At 50.8% G+C, this 22,624-nt stretch overlaps 9 protein-coding genes across 9 annotated transcripts; 5 read left to right on the top strand and 4 right to left on the bottom strand.

Moving 5' to 3' along the window:
- Window positions 1-183: 183 nt before the first annotated feature.
- MCYG_08273 (extensin) lies at window positions 184-2,469 on the top strand (the record flags this gene model as incomplete). Its single annotated transcript, XM_002843144.1, has 2 exons — window positions 184-854; window positions 945-2,469. The coding sequence occupies 2 exons, from the start codon at window positions 184-186 to the stop codon at window positions 2,467-2,469; spliced, it is 2,196 nt and encodes a 731-aa protein (XP_002843190.1).
- Window positions 2,470-3,716: 1,247 nt separating this feature from the next.
- Window positions 3,717-6,313, top strand: MCYG_08272 (ZZ type zinc finger domain-containing protein; the record flags this gene model as incomplete). The annotated part of the gene is made up of 4 exons (XM_002843143.1): window positions 3,717-3,845; window positions 3,939-3,971; window positions 4,069-4,881; window positions 4,943-6,313. 4 exons carry the CDS (start codon window positions 3,717-3,719, stop codon window positions 6,311-6,313), a joined length of 2,346 nt encoding a protein of 781 aa, XP_002843189.1.
- An 801-nt stretch (window positions 6,314-7,114) lies between these two features.
- Window positions 7,115-8,203, top strand: MCYG_08271 (conserved hypothetical protein; the record flags this gene model as incomplete). Its single annotated transcript, XM_002843142.1, has 1 exon — window positions 7,115-8,203. One exon carries the CDS (start codon window positions 7,115-7,117, stop codon window positions 8,201-8,203), a length of 1,089 nt encoding a protein of 362 aa, XP_002843188.1.
- A 199-nt stretch (window positions 8,204-8,402) lies between these two features.
- Window positions 8,403-10,102, bottom strand: MCYG_08270 (conserved hypothetical protein; the record flags this gene model as incomplete). Its single annotated transcript, XM_002843141.1, has 2 exons — window positions 8,403-9,910; window positions 9,979-10,102. The coding sequence occupies 2 exons, from the start codon at window positions 10,100-10,102 to the stop codon at window positions 8,403-8,405; spliced, it is 1,632 nt and encodes a 543-aa protein (XP_002843187.1).
- Window positions 10,103-10,599: 497 nt separating this feature from the next.
- MCYG_08269 (conserved hypothetical protein) lies at window positions 10,600-11,564 on the bottom strand (the record flags this gene model as incomplete). The annotated part of the gene is made up of 2 exons (XM_002843140.1): window positions 10,600-11,450; window positions 11,507-11,564. 2 exons carry the CDS (start codon window positions 11,562-11,564, stop codon window positions 10,600-10,602), a joined length of 909 nt encoding a protein of 302 aa, XP_002843186.1.
- A 1,538-nt stretch (window positions 11,565-13,102) lies between these two features.
- Window positions 13,103-15,945, top strand: MCYG_08268 (trehalose-phosphatase; the record flags this gene model as incomplete). The annotated part of the gene is made up of 3 exons (XM_002843139.1): window positions 13,103-13,426; window positions 13,485-15,702; window positions 15,758-15,945. The coding sequence occupies 3 exons, from the start codon at window positions 13,103-13,105 to the stop codon at window positions 15,943-15,945; spliced, it is 2,730 nt and encodes a 909-aa protein (XP_002843185.1).
- Window positions 15,946-16,399: 454 nt separating this feature from the next.
- MCYG_08267 (acetyltransferase) lies at window positions 16,400-17,002 on the bottom strand (the record flags this gene model as incomplete). The annotated part of the gene is made up of 2 exons (XM_002843138.1): window positions 16,400-16,555; window positions 16,589-17,002. The coding sequence occupies 2 exons, from the start codon at window positions 17,000-17,002 to the stop codon at window positions 16,400-16,402; spliced, it is 570 nt and encodes a 189-aa protein (XP_002843184.1).
- A 582-nt stretch (window positions 17,003-17,584) lies between these two features.
- Window positions 17,585-18,091, bottom strand: MCYG_08266 (uncharacterized protein; the record flags this gene model as incomplete). Its single annotated transcript, XM_002843137.1, has 1 exon — window positions 17,585-18,091. One exon carries the CDS (start codon window positions 18,089-18,091, stop codon window positions 17,585-17,587), a length of 507 nt encoding a protein of 168 aa, XP_002843183.1.
- A 744-nt stretch (window positions 18,092-18,835) lies between these two features.
- Window positions 18,836-19,345, top strand: MCYG_08265 (uncharacterized protein; the record flags this gene model as incomplete). Its single annotated transcript, XM_002843136.1, has 1 exon — window positions 18,836-19,345. One exon carries the CDS (start codon window positions 18,836-18,838, stop codon window positions 19,343-19,345), a length of 510 nt encoding a protein of 169 aa, XP_002843182.1.
- Window positions 19,346-22,624: the final 3,279 nt, after the last annotated feature.

Below are 22,624 nucleotides of genomic sequence, written 5' to 3'. Positions count from 1 at the left end.
AAAGTTCGAGCGAGCGTGTGTGAGAGAGAAGTGGATGGAGAGTGACTTTGGAAGCTGGCTATACGTACCTTGCTGATGCCTGTGCTACTCTGCTTCCTGCGTTCTTGACACCACTTTGCCTCTACTTTCTACCTATACTGCTATAGCACAGGACTACGAGGCGGGATACTGATACACTGATAGATGGCACCGTATCATCGCCGCAGGATCGGTGCAAGCCGACGAACAGTCGACGACGAGGGTGAGGAAGACAGTTTTCCGGCCACCGTGGAGGACGACTCGCTCAGCGAAGCCACCGTGAGCTCCCAGTCCCACGACGAGGATGACAGAGACGAGGTTGACAGGGGCGACGGCCACGGCGAGATCACAGAGACTGAAGGCGAAAAGGCCGTGCTGGACAGTGGCCGGTCGGTGCGGACAGATCGAGAGGGCAGGGCACGGACAGCTCGAGGCAGAGGGAACTTGAAGGAGGGCGGAGGCAGCGAAGGGAATGGCCTATTCAATGCGCGGACTGCAGAGACAGACGCCATGATGAATGGGTCCAAAGAGACAGCTGGGCCGGTGCAGGAGGCGGACGAGATACACTTTGACCAGCTGGCAGATCCTTGGCCCAACAGCGGCGGTGGTGATGGTGGTAATAACGGCGCCGGCAGCCAGAGAGAGTCTTTTACGGAGCGGAAACGAAGGGAACACGGGGAGTATATCCAGAAGAGAAACAGTGATCCCTCATTTGTGCCCACTCGAGGTGGGTTCTTCCTACACGATAACCGGTCTGGAAACGGGAACGGCAGCGGACGGGGCAAGCAGATGAAGGGCAAGCCACACGGCCTTATCGTTGACAGCAATGTCTTCCGGTGAGTACATACTTACTTCTTTTATCCTTTGGTGGGTGCCCGTGCTGACGATACAAATTGTAGGAAACCTCAGCCTGACATAACGCATAGCCCCTGGCGTCATGATCTACACGACTCTGTCAACCGACCGCCCTATCGACCACCCCAGAGTACCACCAACAACGGCAGCAGTAACAGCTATCCCTCCAAACCCGTTCCCACTGCTCCTCGCACGTCACCGCCCAACAGATCTTTCTCGAGTACCATCCTGATTGGCAATGTCCCCGTCATCGTCTCCTTACCGGGCATGGAGTCGCCCATCTCCTTCTCCGCCGTCCCCAAAAAGCAACACACCCGCCTCCCGCAACACCGCCCTCCGCTTCGTCGTGACAAGCCCGTCCGGATCTCATTGCCTGGACAGGCGCCCCGCTATATCTTCCCATCTACCGAACGGTCCTTCATCTTCATCCCACGAGCTCTCCGTCCAAACCAGCAAGCTTCGTACCGTGGGAGGGGCCGGGGAGGCGGTGGTGGATTCTACTCCAGGCGGACAAGCGTGTACTCCGGCAGCGTCTACAGCCATGCACCAACGCATACACCCAGCGCCAGCCTTAGCATGAGCATGTCCCGCCGCTCGTCTATGGGCAGGGACGTCAGTGTCAATGGCGCCACTCCACCATTGGGATCAACGGTGCCCATGTCCAGGCCTGTCGTCCCGGATGCAAGGCCAGTTGTTCGTCTCCCTCCACAGGCCATGCCTGCCCAAGTCCAGCAACAGCAGCAGCCGCAGCAACCGCCAGGCCCACCGCAGGCACCGGCACAGACACAGCCCACAGCTGTGCCGACACCCGCATCGACAGCACCCTTCTTCCCACCGCAGAATCCGACGTATCGAGAAAACCGGCCTCATCCATCGATCCCCATACACCAGCCACGCCCGCAGAAGACCGTATCGGTAGCAGATATCGAGTCTCCTGCCGCGTCGGCATCTGCATACCAGTTCGCCCAGCAGCAGACCGACCAACCGTTCCACCACCAGGTACCACATCAGATGCCAATGAACGGCTTTGCACCCACGCCTGACATGACCATGCCAATGGCCATGCCTGTGCCCATACCGATGCAGGTCCCCATGGTCATGCCGATGCAGCAGATGCCGGTCTACTCGCACATGCGCCACATGTCGCACCCTCCACCGACGTCTGCCACGCCCCTCTCCCAGATCCCCGAGCGGGCCATCCACGCTGCTCCTTTCCAGCCCATCCCGTACCAGCAACCGCAGATGGCTGCCCAGCCGGGACAGCAGGCATACTACGGCCAGCCATACCCTGCTGGGCCCATGTATGCTGTCCCTCCAGCTCCCGGGACCGAGTATCCTTACACGCCTGGTGGAGCTGGACCGACTGGCCCGGGAACGGTGGCCCACGAGTCCAACGGGACGGTGTACTACTACGATGCATCACAGATGACGGCCCCCGGTTCGAGTTCGGGTGCCAGCGTGGGCGGCCAGCCTCCCGCTCCGTCTCAGGGACAGGGCGTAGTCGGTATGGGGGGGATGATGACCCCCCCGGGGCCGACATACTACTACCCTCCTCAGATGCCGGTGCAACAAAATGGACCCGTCTACTATCAGTGATATTCTATTTTTCTTATCCTCTTTCCGTTTCTATATTCTGTGCTCTCTGGTTGGCGTTGTCTGTTTGTTTTTATCCTCACTTCCTTCTCCTCCATTATTATTAGGTAGATTTTGCTCTTCACCCTGCATCTTAGCGTTCTTCCTTTCGCTCGGCCTGTCTTTTTCCCCTCTTCATTATTTTTCCTTTATCCATCTATTCTCATACATAGTATCCTTTTTATCATCTCTTCATCTGCTTCATATTCTTGGAATGCTTAGCATGCAGGCGACGGCTCTGTTTCTCGTTCTCGTTTTCTCTTCGATACCTTTATCTACCTACGTCTTTTAACTCGGACTGTTCCATATCTTCCGTCTCTCTTCCATCTCTCTCTTTCCTAGGCCGTATCATCTGTGGTCTCTTCTGTCGCCGTTTCAGCGTGTGTATCCTAGTTACCGGTCTTCCCCTTCTCCCCCTTGTATTAATCTATGGCTGTATTTGATTAGGAAGTGTTGAAGCATGAACAACTGAAGCTATCAAGATACCCTGTAGTCCTACGTCTCATCTACATCTCATCATCTACATCTTCATGAGTTCTATGTAGATGATGACTAAGGTGATGTAATAGGCAGCAAAGCGTTCCGTCATAGGAGGTACTTCTCCTGCCATACATTTTTGTATGTAGCAAGAAGTACATCTGATGGTTCTCGAACTCCTTCTCCGCACTGCCGGCCCTGGGCTCTCCACCGCCCGCTTTGCCACCATGCCTAAAGGGGCCTAGATTGTATGTATGGTAAGCCCCTTACAGGCAGACACCGCTGGAGCGTCGGGCAAGCCGAAAGTTACCGTACAGCGGCAGAACAAGATGGCCTTCCCCCAGACGACGTCGTCTTCGTCTTCTTCGTCGTCTTCTTCTTCTATATAAGAACGAGGGAGAGACAGACAAGAGAGCAAGGTCTGTCTTCTTCAGACAACAACTTCACAACACTCGATCATCTCCCAGTCGAACAGCATCGACAGCATTATCGTCGTCGTCGGTAGACTGGCTCAGTGGCTGCAGTGACGTGAACTGCAGTGGCTGCCTGGTGCTACTGGTCGACTTGATCCTCAGCTCTTCATCACCACCTCCATCCTGTTTCTTCTTCCCCCTCCCCTCCCGTCATCTCGAGAACGTACCTCGACAATCGAATAGTCATCTCCTTTGACCCCCAATACATCATACTCTTATATCTAGATAAAAACTAGGTTGAAACTCGGCGTCCCTACCGTCATGCCTCCAGCTCACAACGTCCCGGTCAACCCGGACACTCTCATCACCGTCAAGGCCCATTTCGACGGTGAGAACAGACGCTTCAAGGTCCCTCTAAGAGACCTGGGGGCTCACACGTTCCCCCAACGAGTAAGCCTTTCTCCCTCTTCTTCACCGTCTTGTCCTTTTTTTTTTTTTCCTTCCTGTGTAGCCGTTTTGGTCTCGCTTCACCGCCATGTCCAGGATAGGCAATGTTTAGTCATCTACCTACGCCCCGTCCGTGGAACACCGCCTGAAGTGTTTCGCCATCATCAAAATCATCACCAAGCCCCCCCGAGAATCCGTATTACTTCAGTACTAATCCTGTCCCCAGATCCGTCGACTTCTCAATATTCCACCCGGAACTGACGTCGTCCTGCGACGCTACTCTGACAGTGCTGGCGAGTTCCTTACCCTCGACAGCGAGCACCCTGCCGTCTACAAGCAGCTATATAGAGCTGCAAAGGCCAAGCTCAAGCTACGAATCCACGTTGATCGTGTCCAGCCAGAACCAGAGCCTGAGATGCCCGAGAAGCCCGAGGTGATCGTCGAGCCCGCACCAGAGCCAGAAGTGCTCCAAGAGCCCAAAGCCACTGGATATACCCCAGAGCCAGTCGAAACCGGACCAGAGAAGATGAGCAGTCCCCGTGCCAGCTACCTGGAGACTGTCCTGCATCGACATGAACCATCGCCCTCTCCGCCAGTAAGGACATGCCGTATTACTCCTCTTCCTCCACTGCCTGCAAACACGTCCACCGCCACCTACAGCTGTGCCATCCTGATCGACTGCAACCGCTGCAAGGCCTCCATCCCCAACGAGCACTACCATTGCAACGTCTGCGAGGAGGGTGATTATGACCTGTGCCAGGAGTGTATCGACGCCGGCCACCTCTGTCCAGCGGGCACCCACTGGCTCATCAAACGCTTCCTCGTTGACGGGCAGTTGGTCACCAGCACCACCGAAATCGTAGGACCCAAGTTCACCAAGTCGACCAAGTCGGAGGAGCCATTGCCGGAGCAGGACTGTGCTGTTCCACAGTACAAGCCCGAGCCTGTAGCTCTACTAGAGCCCGAGATGCCTGAGCCGTCGGAGCCAGTCAAAGACACCTATGTCATTCACTCCGCTCTTTGTGATGTCTGTGATTGTGTAAGTTTCTCATCATACGCCTATCATGTTCCTCTCGGCCTGTTTTCTAACATTGGCGCAGCGAATCATGGGCGCGCGTTACAAATGTCTCGACTGCCCCAACTGGGACGTCTGTGCCGCTTGCATCGGTGATGTGAAATATACCCATCCAAGCCACCGCTTTGTCCCATTGTTTTTGCCTATCGCCCCTCGTACATCCCATACAGAGGTCCATACTGGCGTCTACTGTAACGGCGCCCACTGTCAGGACAAGATGGGCCAGGAGTACATCACTGGCGTCCGCTACAAATGTGTCGTCTGCCATGACACCGACTTCTGTGAGACCTGTGAGGCACACCCTAACAGCACCCACAACAACACTCATCCGTTGTTGAAGTTCAAATCTGCCGTCAAGCACGTCTCTGTCTCTGCATACGGCGAGAATGATAAGGGTGAGGTGATGGAGAGAATGGGCGACAGAGACGGCCCCGAGACCAAAATTGGCAGTGTCAAGTCGGCCGCCACCGAGACTATCCCCCCCTTCATCAGCAATGCTGCTACACAGGTTCATCCTCCAATGTCGCTTGATGCTTTCTACGACGACTCAGAGCAAGAAATCACCTACAAGAAACAGGAAGTCATCGAGGAGAAAGAAGTTGTCAACCAGCCCGCTTCGGAATATGAATCCGTCGCTTCTTCTCCTGCCCCAGCTGAGGATGCACACAAGGTCACCGCCGGCGGCCTGAACCCCTTTGGCCTTCACACCCGCTTCGTTTGTGACACCATTCCCGACTCCCACCCCTTCCCACCAAATGCAGTCTTCACTAAGACCTGGACCTTGCACAACCCCGGTCCCAGTGCTTGGCCTGCTGGTACCAGTGCCCGTTTCGTCGGTGGTGATGCCATGTTTAATGTTGACACCTCTCACGCTATCAGCCTTTCTAGTCTGGTCAGTGCAATGGAGAGCCAGCATCTGTCTGAACCAGTCTACCCCGGCCAGCAGGCAGAATTTACCGTTCAGATGAAGGCCCCCACTCGCCCTGGAAAGGCAATTTCCTACTGGCGCCTCAAGTCTGGCGACGGAGTGGCCTTTGGTCATAAACTGTGGTGTGACATCACCGTTACTGAGCAAACCGCTGGGGTTATAGAGAAGAAGGGAGAGATGGTCTTCCCCACTCTCGAGAAGGAGTCTCCCGTTGCAAGTGTGCATGAGACCCAGTCCAAGCACAACCCAGACGCAGATGATGTTTCAGACTCTGCCTCCACCCTCAACGACGAGATGGACGCTCCCGTTGAAGTTGTCGACTTGGCCGCGGAAGTAGACAGCCTCACTCTCGATATCGAGAACACGGAAGAAGACGACGAGAGCTTCCTCACTGATGAGGAGTACGACATCCTGGACGCAAGCGATGAGGAGTTTGCCGAAGTTGCAAAGGCCTCAGAGAGGAAGTAATCCATTCATCCATATAATGACAACAGCAATGCGCTGGGGATAACACAGGCGGCGGGGAGAATGGTGCTCCGTCACACTAAGAAGAGAGATTGGAAGTTGTTTTCTGTCCATTTGTATTTTCTTTCGGGCTCTTCTCTCACTGATAAGGCCATACATTGACTGTCGACTTTCGACTTGTCAACAGTTCTTATGTTATATGTATTCAATCGGTGTTTTTTACCTTTTTGACTTTTTTTTTTTGGATATTGGGGGCTCGGCTTATTTCTTATTTCTTGTCTCTTACTTTTGTCTTTTAGGGAGAACTCATCCAGCGCAGTGGAGCACCGGACGCAACAATAGCTGGCTTGGTGACTGGCATTACCTCGTGCTTGCGATGCACCCACCTCCTCTCCGACATTTACCTACAATTTTTGAACATGATCCGACTAATTTCAAACCACTCAAGCAAAAAAATAAAAAACGGCAAAAACCACAAAAAAAAGGCTTATATCAGCCATAATCTTCTTGAGTGCGTTTTCTTGATTTGTACTTTCCTTGATACTACTGAATGAAGAACTATCAGTCTTGAAATCTTCTTGCTCTTCTCAATTTTGGCTGCTCCCACGTTGATATTAAGTAAGCAGCCCGGAGCGGAAAATCTTGGCATGGGCCCACCCCCAAATAAAGTTTCCGGCCTCTTTTTGGATGTAATTTTTTATCGTCTTTGAATCTTGCTGGTTTGTTCACTCTTACTCACTCAACTTGTGTCTCTCTCCTTTTGTACTTTCTTTCCCGTCTTTTCTCTTCTTCCGCCTCTGTATAATGATATCTACGCTCCCAAAAAGCAGCAATGTTGCTGCCTCCCTGAACCTCAGACACTCACCAGCCCGAACACTTGGGTTAGGGTGCCTCTACCCAGCAAACAGGGGATTCAGTTCCAGCGCCGCTCGATTGCTACCACCTCCTTCATATAACTCCAAATCCACATCCTCTTCCGCGCCATTATCCTCTCCATCCTCTTCCTCCGCCATATCATCCTCCGCATCATCTTCCGCAATAACCTCCCCCGTCAACGCACCCGCCAGCACACGCCCCGCGGTCCTCGATTTACCCTCAAAGACCAACCCGCAGACATCAGGAAAACTCTCCTACTACTTTGCTCTCGGAAAGGCGTATCTCGGTTTCTACAAAACCGGCCTTAAGAACGTATATGCCAATTACAAGGCGTCTATTCCCTTACGAAAACAGCTCGGTCTACCCGTGTATATCCCTCGATCACCATGGACGAATGCAGGAACACCTACCTTGTCGTTGACAAGAAGCGATTTCCAACTCGTCAGGCGCAGCGCATACGATATCCGCCGCACCATCCCATTTGCGTTCATTCTCCTTTTATGCGGTGAAATGACTCCTTTCGTTGTGCTAGCAATTGGCAATCGCGTAACACCAATGACATGCCGCATGCCCAAACAGCTAGCTAAGGAACGCGGGAAGAGGACTATCTACAAGGACGCTGCTCTCCAGGGAATTTCGGCAAAAGAACAGGCATTGCTTGCCCCGTCGTCACCTAGACAGATCAAGAATGTCTCGGAATTAAGCACTGATGAAGTTTTAAGATCCTGTGTCGTTTTTGGACTGAGGAAGAGGCATGATTTGCCTGTTCCCGGATTCGTACAGACTCTATTGGTAGACCAGGTGTATAGACCTAGACTGCGGCGATGGATGGAATACCTTGCTGCAGATGACAAGCTGATTTCTAGTGCTGGTGGGGTGAAAAAGATGGTTGCCGAAGAGGTGCGGCTAGCTATTGACGAGAGGGGCGGTGTGGATGTAGGCATGGGGTTGGAGGGAGCGGAGAGCGAGAAGATCGAAAGGAAGTGGCTGGCCAAGTGGGTAGAAGAGAGGGCGTAAGTGGCTTTCGGGGAGGCGTCTCTACCATTGTTTCAGATGAGATCATTTCTTCTTTTTATTGCTACTTTATTTATACCTCAAGAGTGAAGGCTGTACATTACTTTAGGTGTTGGAATTAGACTGGGTATTGGCAGACGCATTTATAGATTGGAGAGATACTTTAAGTTATAAAGAGTGAGATGAGATACTCCATCAGCTATTATGAGCATTCGACAATAGCTTTATCCCTCAGAGCCTCTATATGGTCGTAGTTCGACCCAAGAGCAAACCTCAGCAGACTGGGTCTCTCTGGTGCTGCAATACCGTCATTGAGCATCAGCTCATTGTCCCTACGAGCCTCCCCATCCCAAGCCTCAACCTTGCCCAGGACGTCAGCATATACCTCGCCAAACACCCTTCGCAGTCTCGTCGCAGAGAAACTCGACATGCCCAAGTCATTCATAAAATCCGCCGGGTCCTGTAAGCATAGCATCTCATTCCCTCGGGTGACTGATCTCTTAGAAATACTCTTCTGGCCTCGAACATGTGGTAATTGTTCAGTATCTAGAGACCGAGCATGTGTCCTCTTCTTGAAAAGTTCCGGCGGGTCAACAGAGATCCCATAACGAAGCAAATCGATGTTCTCATAAAACCGAAGGACGTGCAAGAACTGCCTTCCCAGGTCGTGGCGATGAAATTTACCCTCTCCTAGCTTCAGTGCCGCCACAATCATCATAATCAGTCCATATGGGTCAACGGTATGATTATTGGTACCAAGCATCCCTCTAGTTTCCAGAATCATCCGTATAGCAATATAGAGCGGCCGTAGGGCAGGAAATTCTGTTTTGTAGTTCAAGATGTATTCCATACCAGAGTTGGGCTTGACGCCACAGTATATCCGCACTCTTCGATCTGTGGCAGAATGAACGGCCGAGACGAAAGGAACATGCCCTCTTGGTACTGTAACACCGGAGAATGTCCCCGTTGCACGGAGAAGGCGCGCAGCTTGGGACAAAAGGCTTGTTTGTATAGCCGTAATCTTCGGACGAGTAGCGCTCGGCCCCCGTGCACTGCTAGGCAGACCACCCGGGTCTTCGATAGGAATCATCAAGTCAACGTTCGAGTTCCGCATATTCATGCCAGTGTACCTTGATCCAACCAACATCGGCCGCTGATGAGTAGAATCTCCAATGGGCTTTATGATATCTTCCACCTCACTAATCACTCTCCTCGCCGTCTCCTTCTCCTGACGAATCTCAGACATGTACCCTTCAAACGCCCATATTTCATCATTGAGTCGTGAATATCCATCCTTTGACTCTTCTTCGTTCATATACTGCAGCCAATTGCATTGCACGCTCTGCTGCTCAGTCTTCCGTGGGCTCGATTTCAACGTCGTGGGGTAGAGTTGCTTCAGCTGGTGGGTATTTAACTTCTTTGTATAGCTTGTCAGCTTCGTCAGCTTCCGCAGCTTCTGCAATTGCTGATATGTTTCGACGTGTAACTCCTGGGGTGGGTTGCTGCTGCTCCTTGTTGCAAGGCCATAGCTTAGAGAGGACCAGTCCGGGTCTCTGCGCACTTTAACCTTCCGCACCACTGTACGGTTGGCAATTCTATGGTCTTCCAAGGTCTCAGCGAGGCTGTCTGTGTTGATTTTGGGTGTGGACGTGTATCTTCCGAGTGACGGGGAGGCGTGAAAGCGCCTGTTATTGCTGAATGTAGGCCGAACTGCGTGGAAGAAACGGCTATCGACCAGCAACGGCGCACGAGCAGAGGCCATACACGGGCAAACAGACATCCAACCACTCCTCTCTCGTCTCTTCCGTCTTCTCCGTCTTCTCTGTCTTCTTCGTCTGACGTCAAAATCAAAGGTTTTTTCTCGAAGGATGTTTGGAGAACACGTGACCGCAGCCTCTCCATAGCGGAATATAGAGTTTTTGTAGTTTCTATATATTCTTAATATAGATCTTAATACTCTTTATTTCGAGGTACTAGTTATATATCTCTATTAATATAGTTATTTTATCGGACACGTTCGGCTCGTTGCAACGAGTCGGCACTATGCAGATACTGTTAGGGTGAAACAGCCTATGGGGGTATCGGCTGAGCTTATGATTCTGGTATGAAAACGAGTACGGCGTCTGAAGAATTCTGTATAAGAAAACGTTGTTCCAAGAAGATTATTATGCTCTTGAATTGGTTGGTTAATTTTAATAGTCTGTTCTTCCATCGGGATCGGTTTTTAAGCTGACATGTATATACGGAGTATGTCTTCGACATGAACAATGAGAGAAAAGAGAACCCGAATACAGGTTCAAGGAGATAGACCATCTCATCATATCTCCATGTATACTCTGCAGCGCAGGCAAATTTAGCTTGTCGTCCATATCTACCTCTGCTGCTATATAGTAGTGACGCTAGTTGATCAATTCAGTATCATTTTCATGCCCCTTCTGCAACTCTCTTGCATAAGAGGCAGACGATGGTGAAGTATCGGGGCGCTCTTCTTCCCGAACTCCATCTGGATATGGAGGGATCGTTCGTAAAACTAGATCCCGCATTGCTTCCCATTCGTCTTCATAAGGGCGCGTGGAGAGGGACTTCCAAAGAACGGTATAAGCGCCCATCTCTTTCTTCATCGACCGGTCGTAGCTCATCCGGACGTAATCCCAATATTCTGGATACCAACCTGCCCGCTCCCAGTCGATGACTGCATTGACCTTGCCGGTCTTCTCGTCAACCAGAATGTTCCTGGGAGCTAGGTCGGCATGAGCAAAATGGATCTTGTGGTTGTCACCCAAGTTATGCGGCTCGGCTTTGCTCAAGGCCTGATGGAACTCCTTGACACTGTCAAACGGCCCCAAATAACGCTTTTGGTAAAGCCCCACATCCAGAGGACCGCCATCGGATGCCATGATCCGATCTGCCGTTAGTTTCTGAAGTTGAGCGAGATATCCATCGATCTGGAGACAAATGTTCGTTTTCTGATCTTCACTTAGATCCTTCCATATCACATTCAAAGGCTTTCCAGGTATATATTCCATCACGATGCAAAACCTTTTATCGCACCATTCGCCGCTTTTCTGGAACCATCCCGCCTCAAAGACTTTCGGAACAGGGATGGTTGTTGCTTTGGCGGTAGGCTGCATGGCCTGGATTTCTCCAGTATCTTCCATTTTCGACTTGACAACGCGGTTTTCGTCCAAACGGATAGGATGCAACCCTCTGCCTTTTATCATAGGGTACCCGCATTCCTGGCCGTAGCCCTCTAATCAACGAGTTATCATTTGAGGCCGCGGTATAGAGAGCTTAAATGTGGCATACCTTCGGGAGTCGGGCATTCCGTCAAAGATGGACAAGTCGTTGCAGGATGCTGAGACATGGAAGGGAATAAAATGCAGTGTAAACCCTTAAAGAGGATAATCAGTCAATACAGGGCAATCCCGTCGTTATTTCGTGGCTGTCAACGGGGAAGCGAATTATCATAAGTGAAGGAGGACAAGGAGGCCCGCCTTTAACTAATACGTGATGAGTTAACTCTTCTAGGCAGTTGAATATCACCACCGCATACCAACAACTTCATCTGTTGCAGATACCCTGTTCAAGCGTTATAGAAGATATACAACGGAAATATACTCCGTGAGTGGTTAACCGTTAACTAGCTACATGGCTAGTTGGTACGGAGTACACAGAACCACTTCCCTTCTTTCCCCCGGCCCCAAAGGCAACATTTAATGTTGTGTCAAATGTAATGCTTAGTCGGCTCCCACCCGTGTATATCTGCAGACTTTTCATCCATGTACATACGCTCATTAAGCTCAATAATACGACCAATTTTGACTGATATATCGCTATCAACCGTTGTAACCAATCATTATCTGTTTGTTGCTGCTCTGATTTGACATGTTGCTAAGCGCCCGGGTCTGTCTGTTTTCGCAAGGATCGTCCCGCCCCACAGGTTTTGATATCATGAACTACCCTGCCAGCTGTTATTGCAGTGCGATTCTCAAGGTTATTGAGCAGTCATGTTGGTTGGAATTGCAATTTAGGGGTTGAGAGCCCGATATGGTCTATAATTGGTAGCAAACTCCTTAACCGCCGCCCGCCGCGCAGAAAGGCCCATATAGGAGTATAATAAAGAAGAAGAAGAATAATGATAAGTATAGAAAAAGGTAATAAATAGGCGTAGAATAAATAATAATAATAGATAGAAGGTCTAGAGACTATACTACAGCTATTTATCTATATGGCCGTCGGCCAACTGGTGCCTAAGCGAGATGAGGCAGGAGGTGGCGGCAGCGGCGTATCGCTTATTCCGATACGCTGGCCAATCACCGGCCCCAACATTTTTCCTTATCTTGGCTTATCGCGATGGCTTAGTCAGCATCCAAGTTTGGCTTCTTCAACTTCACGAAAGCGATTTTGATATGTGAAATATAAATTGATTATTATTATGTATAAATCTGCGTCTGGAGTTCTACGGGCCCTTTTTTCCCTGCCAGTTCACTTGGATACTTCGTTTTACGTTGGGGCTCTCCGGGAACAACGTACCAGGTTTAGCCAGCAATGACGAGAGCCTGATATCCGGCCACAGAAACCCTTGTCAAAAGCCCACTTCCTACTTGGCCTTCGCTCGTTCTGCCTGAAAACCTCCCAACTCATGGACTTGTTATGACACTGACTATCCGGGAAAGATTAAATAATAAATAGTAAACGCTGAGCTGCTGCCGTCGTGCTCCTGTCAATTAGATTGCTGTCAATCGTGCGAGCCGGGGAGAGGTCTATCGCGGCCGGTCGATCAAGCGATTCCTCCTATTTTGTACCCCCTAAGTCGCCCGACCAAAATACTTCTCGTCTGAACTTTACGGAATATATTGGCGGTTTATAAGAGTATATACCATCTTTTAAACCACATATATAATGGCGTCCAAGAACCCTGGCGTCACTCTGGCTGACCCGACCCTGATACCGCCAGGGGCTCTGGATGCGTCGGTGAAGACACCCGCACATGGAGCCCCTGACCCCGTGGAAGGAAGCCCTGATGCCGTCCAGAAGAATGAGACCGTTGATTCTGAGACGATAGCTGATGCTGAGCCTACTGCGGCACCTCTGCCTCTACCAGAGCCGACTCCGGTTGCGTCGACCAAACCTAGTGACCACCCAGATTTGAACCTGTCGGGGAGGATAATAAGCGCAGCATTCTGTATTCCTTACAAGCTGCAGATTCACCAGGACGGAGAATGGGTATAACATGCCTAGTATTGCTGTACAATATCCGAACCCTACTGACAGTTGATTATAGGAACTTAAACATCGTCAAGGGACTGCTGCGCTGTTTGACTCGTTTGCCATCCTAGCGTCCCCTGAGTCGCATTGGTCTCATACTCTCGTTGGTTGGACTGGCGAAATAGAGCAGCAATCGCCTTCTGAAGCTCTGTCTCAACACCTTCAAAATGGCAAGACCGTTCCCCCGGCTAACAAGGCCTGGGGCCCGATTCCGGTCAACCCATCCCAGAAGATACAGCAGCCGCCTGTGGACGGCGTTTGTGTGACCGTCGACGACCGTCGCCGACTTGAGAGCCAGGTCTCGTCAAGCAAGTTCGGCCACATCCTACCGGTCTGGCTGAGTGATGAACTGGAGGCTCCGAACCAGGAAATGCATCTAAAGGACCAGAGTCGCTGGCGCCGTTATGCTGAACGAGAGATATACACTCTCTTCCACTATAAGCAACATGGTCCGACAGATGGGCGATCTGAAAGGCAATGGTGGCGAGACTATCAGCGCCTCAATAGCATGTTCGCAGACCGTATTCTAGAGACCTACAAACCGGGAGACATTGTCTGGATCCATGATTACCATCTACTCTTGCTTCCAAACATCCTTCGCCAAAGAGTCCCCAACATCTACATTGGCTTCTTTCTCCATGTTCCTTTCCCGAGCAGCGAATTCTTACGTTGCCTTTCCAAGAGAAAGGACGTCCTTACAGGTGTCCTTGGGGCGAACATGGTCGGGTTTCAATCCAACACTTATTCTCGTCACTTTACTTCTTGCTGCACGCGCATTCTAGGCTTTGGTTCGACAAAGGACGGCATCGATGCTTACGGAGCCCATGTGGCAGTTGACGTTTTCCCAATTGGCATTGACGTCCAGTCAGTTCGAAAGCTAGCTTACGGTGACCCAAATATTGAAAACACAATTACCAACATCAAGAAGATATACCAGGGCAAGAAGATCATTGTTGGCCGTGATCGATTGGACTCGGTTCGAGGAGTGACACAGAAATTGATGGCTTTTGAGATGTTCTTGGAACGGTATCCACAGTGGCGCGGTGAGGTGGTTCTCATACAGGTTACCAGTCCGACAAGCATGGAAGAAGAGAAGGAAGAGCCCGACAATAAACTCTCTACCCAGATATCCCAGTTGGTCTCGAACATAAATGGACGCTTCGGCTCGATCAGCTTCTCTCCCGTCCAATACTACCCACAATACCTCCCACGGCATGAATACTTTGCTCTCCTCCGGGCCGCAAACGTAGGCTTAATCACCAGCGTACGTGATGGCATGAACACTACCAGCCTTGAATACGTAGTCTGCCAACACGCCAACAAAGGCCCCCTTATCCTCTCTGAATTCTCCGGTACGGCAGGGAGCCTTGAGGATGCCATTCACATCAATCCTTGGGATCTCACTGGAGTTGCGACTGCCATCAATGAAGCGCTGACTATGGCCCCTGAGGCCAAGGCGAAGCAGCAGTCTGCCCTCTACCAGCATGTTACCACTCACACAGTCGTCGAATGGTATGATGAATACCTCAAGCGACTTCTTGCCAATCTCTCTTCTTTCAACCAGTCCATGACCACGCCAGCTCTTGACAGACATAAACTTATCGCCCAGTACCGTTCAGCGCGTCGTCGGCTGTTCATGTTTGATTACGATGGCACCCTGACGCCCATCGTCAAAGACCCACAGGCTGCCATCCCCTCAGACAAAGTCTTGCGAACCCTCAAATCCCTCGCGGCCGATCCCAAGAACGCCGTCTGGATTATATCCGGTCGCGACCAAAATTTCCTGGAGGAATGGATGGGCCACATTACCGAACTTGGCCTCAGCGCTGAGCACGGGTGCTTCATCCGTAAGCCACGCAGCGAAGAATGGACGAACCTTGCTGAAAAGGCAAACATGGGCTGGCAGAAGGAAGTTCTCGACATCTTCCAGTACTACACCGAGCGTACCCCCGGTGCCTTTATTGAACGGAAACGAGTAGCGTTGACGTGGCATTATCGGCCTGTCGATCCGGAGTATGGCGCACATCAGGCAAAGGAATGCAGGGCTGAGCTAGAACGGGAAGTGGCAACGAAATGGCCTGTAGACATTATGGAAGGCAAAGCAAACCTGGAAGTTCGACCAACGTTCGTGAATAAGGGAGCAATTGCGACAAGGCTGATCGATGAATATGCGGGTGTCCACGGGCACGAGCCTGAATTCGTGCTCTGCCTGGGAGATGATTTTACTGATGAAGGTACGAATATTTAATCCTGTCGCCTAGGCTTATTACTTATCTAACTTGGCTACAGATATGTTCCGAGCTCTGAAATCGTCCGATCTGCCCCTTGACCATGTTTTCTCCGTTACCGTCGGCGCCAGCTCGAAGCAGACGCTAGCCAGCTGGCATCTTCGTGAGCCCGCCGATGTGATTGCGACGGTCTCGTTGCTCAATAACAGTAAATCAGCAATTCTAAATGACACAACACCAGCATCATAGCTTATATGGACTATGAATTCTCGACATTACTATATCATCCCATTGGAGTTTTCCTTACTGTTCCACGGCCTATCCCTTGGTACATAAAATGGGCAGTAGGAGTTATTTTTTATTTTTATTTTCTCGTGTGTTTGGCTGCCCTCTTGCTTAGTTACTGCGATTTTCTTGTCCTCGTCCATTACTGCTTTTAATATATATTCTATGGTACCACAGCTAGACGCATCTGCATTGTCCCTGTTTGACCTTTTTTGTTGTATTTTCCTTGGCTTATTATCTCTTGCTCTGAGACGGAGCATTATAAGGTAGCGAATGATATATCGATACTGGTAGATGGCATGTCGGTGGCCACCGGGCGAGATGTCGGGTTTGACAGAAAGAGCGCTATTCTTTTAAGAGCAACATAGACGAAAGCGTTAATATACCAATGCAAGCCATCTAGTTCTACACTGAATGTCTACAACTCCAGTCCCAGGAACACCGTGTCATCAAGGGGTGTCTCGTAGTACTTGTCAATATCCTTAAACCCCAAACTCCGGTACAGCTCAATAGGAGCACGCATGTGTCGCAGAGTGTCGAGTTTCATCTCGTCATAACCCCTCTCCCGTGCTATCTGGAGAAGAGTCATGACCAGGGCCTTGCCAACCCCCCTGCCTCGGGTAGACGGTAGGACGTATAGTCTCTTCATCTCGCAATACCGTTTTCCGCCATTGACAGAGTTACTGTCTTGGCTAGGGGCGCCTGTGTTGTCTGGCGAGAAGATCTTGGGGACCAATGGCCGCAGACAGATGCAGCCGAGCACTTCTCCCGTTTGATCGTCGATTGCGAGCAGTATCTCTCCATCAGGAGGGGTATATTTGCCTGGAAACGACGCCATTTCAGTTTTAAAGTCCTGGAACGTCAGGTCGATTCCGAGGGATGTCGAGTAGGCTTTGATCAAGGAGACTGTGGCCTGGACGTCGCGTTCTGACCGTGCGGGCCTGATGCTGAACCCGTTCCTGGATGGTATCATATCCGGCTTCCCCAGGCAGCTCTCAGTGGCGTCAGCGACCTGGTGCATGGCCGTTGGTGCGTCCACAAAGCGAGTGTGTGTTCTGCTCGCCGTTCAAGCGTTGAATTTAGCTAGTCAAAACGCGCAGGCGATATCTTGATCACATGATAGTCAGTCACATGATACACTACGAAGATATATAGTATGGACAAGAAGACGGGATGGCGTTAGGAGTTTCTCAGTCAAGGCTTCACCTGCTCTAGCGACCTCAGAGTCCACTTCCAAAGTCTGTCATCGGCGACAGATATACTGTCGTATGCCTCGACCTTGCGGTACCGAGATGTCCATTCGGAAACCAGTTAAATAGATAAACTGAATGACTTGTCTTGGCATGTTTCGAGGTACAAAAGCTGCAGTTGCATAACTAAGTGCAGATATGAGTGAGAGTAGCGAATAGTTTGGACGTATACAAATAAATGTACGTATATTAGAGCTCAGGCGCAGGGGTAAGTCAGGGCAGTTCACGTGATCTAACTACGGCGCCGACTAAGTACAACATTTGACACTACATAGTGTAAGTAACTTGGTAGGCCCAAAGACATCCAACAATTGTCTCTTGCCTAGAAATTTCCCGCTGTCTATGCCCGGCTATTAACCACCATATGGCAGCTTGGCAATCTTGAAGGCCTGGTGTGCACCGGCGGCGGGTTTCCTCAGTTTCACGACTCGCGTTGGATTTTTGTCACTGAATGGCTCAACTGTCCACAAAAGGCCTTTCTCGCTGGGGTCCCCAGAAGTGATCGAGTATGTTCCTTGGCTATTTGGCGTGATTTTGATGGCCGATACAGACGATTCGGTCACAGTCGCGACAGCCCCGTCTTCGTATTTTGGGAAGCGGATGAATCTTGTACTCTGGCGATCTCGGACAATGTGCCACCCCGCAAAGAGGCGGCCAATGGGCTTGAAATTCCAGTGATGCGTTTTGCCGCGGGAGAACGCGATAACCCCATCGCCGAGCGAGGAGTCTAGGTTGAGATATGCAACACTCGAGTCGAGCGCGTCGGTCAGGGTGACATTGGCATAGATGGGCTGGTCGTCAGCGGAGGCGGTAGCCAGACAAACCAAGAGGCAGCTGGCGAATATAGAGATGAAGTGCATGGTAGTGGAGGCCTTGGAGATCGTGAGCTAGCTGCGAGGATGATAGAGGATGTAGCTGTGTTTCATACCTCGAGGGAACGGGTTTATTGTATATTTATATACCCTACATGTATAGCCATTTATATCGATGAGATGCATTTTCAACACCGAGAGCGCCGGCTATCAACGCAGATAGCTATCCTCTGGCTTCGGAGTGCCCTTTTACTATAATTATATTAACTGCGTCCTGGTTAGAAGAGGGTAAGCTGAAGATATCCTAAATAGGTAAAAGGAAGAAGACGTTAGAGTTGCTCCGGCTTACAAGGCACATACACCCTGGCATATAAGCTGAGCGGCCCTGGCAAACACGAATACAGCTCAACGGCCAAGTTATATGCATGTCAGATTTTGATGAAGCGTCTATGTAAACTGCGCTGATAGCAGGATCTTGGCTCCGGCTTCTCTTCACTCAGCACTAAAACCGCCGAGTTAAGCCATGTTAGAGTCAACGGCAAGGGCGGAGTCAGTATAGAATAACACATTGGATTCACACATGGCGGGCTTAAACGCGGATATACATAGTTCTTGTGCTGACGGCGCATGGATGATAGCACAGTATGTATATTTAGGAGTATATATAGATGGTCAATTGGCCAGCAATTGGGGCCAGTGCCAAATACAATCTTCACAGGCGGCCCTCCAGATACACAATTCTTTTAACTACTTCGTCGACGCCGTTCAACTTCTGCTTTGCTCGCCTCAGAGATGCGCGTGCTTCTACTCTTTGCCTTCCTGGCCTCTTTTGCCAGCGCTGCCGTCGACACTCTATATGGAAACTACGCCATCAACAGCGTGATATGGGGAGGGAATATGACTCTTGCGGGAGCCCACTCCGAACAAGTCAGATTTGCGGGCGCCACCACCGACAGCTACTGGTTCATTGAGGAAATTGCAGAAGACGTCAAACCATGGCACATCTTGTGGAAGGGCTCCCATGTTACGGGCAAGACCCAATACCTCAGTTTCAATGAATATAAGCGTGGGGAGCTTGCTACGACCAACCAGGAGTGCGGTTCAATTTTCGAGATCGAATATGCCTCCGACGGTTTCTTCGTATTTTCGCCAGTCGAAAGATCAGACAGAAACGAGAAGCTGTTCTGGACGCTCAAGTACAACGAAAGTGAGACCGATCCTGATATATATTTGTCGCTAGACACCGAGAGAGAGTCAGCAACACAAGCCTTCACCCTTATTTACCGCCCTGTTATCCCTTGATGTAGCGGCTGGCATAGATACTCTACATGGCAGCAATGTGTTTGGGGGAGAAGCGATATGAGATGTATATACATATTACTCCAAACTGAGAATGTCAACAACCTAGTTACCTACTTATAGTATTACTACAATTTATATATTTAAATAGGTATAGAAGGTGTAAGTTAGCGCAGGTTATAACTTGCCCACCATATAACCCGGTTACAACTGCCTGCCGTACGCCTGCGCCCCCCCATATAACCGGGTTATATGGCCGCTTGGCGAGCAGCAAGTTATGCCTCAGGTTAATTTTAGTACAAGTAAGCTCATCCAATCAATCAACGTACATGTAATCATTATATAAGGCCTGGCCTGCTTAGTTTCATCGAGCTCTTCTTGTACATGCTCCCTGCCCATCCATCATTGCACTGCAAGATGCAGGCTGAGGGCGTACATTGAAGCTCGACTACTCGTCCCAGGCACCACGGAGAGGTGCAGGCCATGCCCAGGGTGCCGTACACAGGGCCCGTACGGCTGGGATGGGTGCAGTAGGGCAAAAGCCCCAAATCCAAATGGAACGCAGTCACTCAGTCCAAAGATATCAATGAAATCATGTCCTTACCCATTTAAAGAAGCACAATGGCCCTGCTGGCCGAAGACCCATTTCCTCCTCCAGTTATCCTGGCCCTTGGCCGTCGTACCGGCCCATCGCCCGTTAGGTCAATGACCTGGCGGTCATCCCCAGAGTCATCGTCCAGGACTATGACCTCCGTACGTGCCTGCTGTATCTCGTCCCGTACGGAGCAGTGGGAGGCACGATCGCGCCACTTGCAGTTACCACATGCTCCGCCGAAGTGGCCGGGGAGCCGGACGCACTCTGTGAAAGGCCTGAGACCTGTACGTCCCCGACAGTCGGTACAGGCATGCACCTCAGGCCTCCCTCTGGATTGGACCAGCAGGCCGTTAATGTACGAGGCCCGATGCGATAGTATTTGCCGTGCATCTATGCTGTACGGCACATAGCGCACATGGAGTCCCGGGAGGGACAATACCGCACGGCCCAAGTCATTGTGGACGTACGGGGCAAGCTCCTGGCCACCGACCCTGAGGATACCAGGCGTGTCCGTCATCCGGGCGATCTGGCGGTCGTACAGCACAAGGGCCCTATATCCATGTCAGTATACCCGTGCCGTGCATTGTACAGTATTAGATAGGGATAGGGGCGGAGTAGGGTGGGGGAGGGTGCTAGATATATAACTTACATCCCGTCCCCAGCAGTGTTGTTGTTAAAAGGCCTATTATCCCATCTTTTATTAGTATATCCTTACTAATATATACTATATTATGGACGGATAGATAGGATATTATAGATAATAGGCCGTACTTACATCTCAAAAGAGGAAAAAAAAGAGGAGAGAAAGAGTATAGGGGTACTAATTGATTGGAATCTATCCTATACCCACCTAGTTAGTATACTATGGCCTATGGCTGTACAAATAGTATTTATTCCCCCCTTTCCCTCTCTATATCTATGCCTGCTGCATCGTACAGAGGGCAGAGGGCAGATAAGGGGGAGGGGGGAGAGGGGAGGGGGGAGGGGGAGGGCATAACATACCTGATATTCTATTCTGTACACATATTCCCAGGCCGGATATCAGTACAAGGACTCCCAGACGTGGCCTAGATGGCAGGATAGGCTGCAGCTCGGCTCTGGACGATGAAACGAGTACAGAGAGGATAGAATAGTGTCCAAAAGGGATGACTTACCGGACGTGTACGTGGAATAGGCTAAGGAGGAGAAGGAAGAGAAGGAGAAAAGAGGGAGGAGGTGAGGCCAAAGCTGATATCAACGTGTAGCGAGAGCGTGTACAGCCTAACCCGATTAGGAAGCCTTTCTTCTAGTAACAACGTACAAGCAACACCTTAATATATAGAGTATAAGTATAAGAAAAGAGTATTTTTTTATTACTACGTATATCTATCAAGGCCAGAGGCCAATCCTATTTAAAAATATATATCGGTAAGGAACAGAGTAGCGTACACCAATCCATATTCTATATTCTATATTAGATATCCTATACTGACTCCCTTAGGCTAGCTTCCTTATCTCCTTGAGGTGCTTGACCAAGGCATTTAATGAGAAGCCATGCTTTACCCGTACTGTCTCCAGCTCCTCAATAACAACGGACAGGCTCTTCTTCTGTACGCGCTGCCTCCGTACGATCTCATCAACCACTACCTTCCTGCGGGAGAACATCATGCTCTCCCCAGGACGGTGGCGGCGCCATCTAGGCCCATATGCCTCCTCCATGCTCCGTACCGACGGCCGGCCACCAAGGCCCTCAGCCCACTCTCGCCAGAGATCCATAACGGTCCCAATCGTACGGGATTGAGAGAAGCCCATAGAAAGGGGCGGGGGGCCAGTATGGGGAGCGGCTGCTACAGCAGAGGAAGAGGGGGGGTGAGGGGAGCAGGAAGGGGACAAGGAAGGATGGGGAATGGCTCCATGCATACACCTAGGAGTGGCATATGGAGTGGAGGCGGCAGTGGCGGTGGCAGTGGCCGCAGCGGACAGAGGCGAGCCTGGAGCATTGGCTCGTACGGTGAAAGACACTGTACCGTCCACTATATCCTTGATATTCCTATCAATTGTCTGTAGGAATCCAACATTCCGCTCCTCTGATACCTTAAGAGTCTGCACAATGGACTGCTCAATGGTCTGCAGCCGCGTGGCAATGGCAGGAACCGTACGGCGAAGCTGGACATCCTGCGGCTCCTCCACATCTATCAGGGAGTCTCGTACAAGCTGGGAGAAGCAGAGGTAGTCATCCCGTGCAAAGAGGGAGTGGCTCCATATTGGATGGCCGGGGAACTCCTGCATAAATAGAACAGAGTCCTGCAGAATGACTGTACGAAGATAGTCAAGCAGATAGAGGAACCCCTGCGAGGCAAGATCCCCGTGGTCCACCTTCCCACTATCGAACCTCACTGACTCTGGAGGCAGCTGTACGTCCTCAGAGCCAGAGCCGGTGTACGAGGCCTGCCAGAGCAGCCACTCATCGACCCAAGGCCAGAGTGCCTGCTTGAGGGATGCAGGCGGCTCAATCTTTGTACGCGGCAGATAGTACGCCCCTGTTTCTACCGGCTGGAAGCCTGCCATTGCACGTACGAACTTCCTGGGAATATTAGTAAGATAGGAAGTTGTAAGAGAGTCAGAATTCCACCGTCCAGCCCTTCGAATCTGGCCCTCATTTACTCCTGCCAACTCAGCAAACTTGGCCCCCTGGGACCGTCCAGCAT

Source organism: Microsporum canis, genomic scaffold (genome assembly GCF_000151145.1).
Source record: "Microsporum canis CBS 113480 supercont1.8 genomic scaffold, whole genome shotgun sequence".
NCBI lineage: Eukaryota > Fungi > Ascomycota > Eurotiomycetes > Onygenales > Arthrodermataceae > Microsporum > Microsporum canis.
The sequence above is the reverse complement of the archived record's forward strand: the minus strand, read 5'-3'. Positions and strand labels throughout refer to the sequence as shown.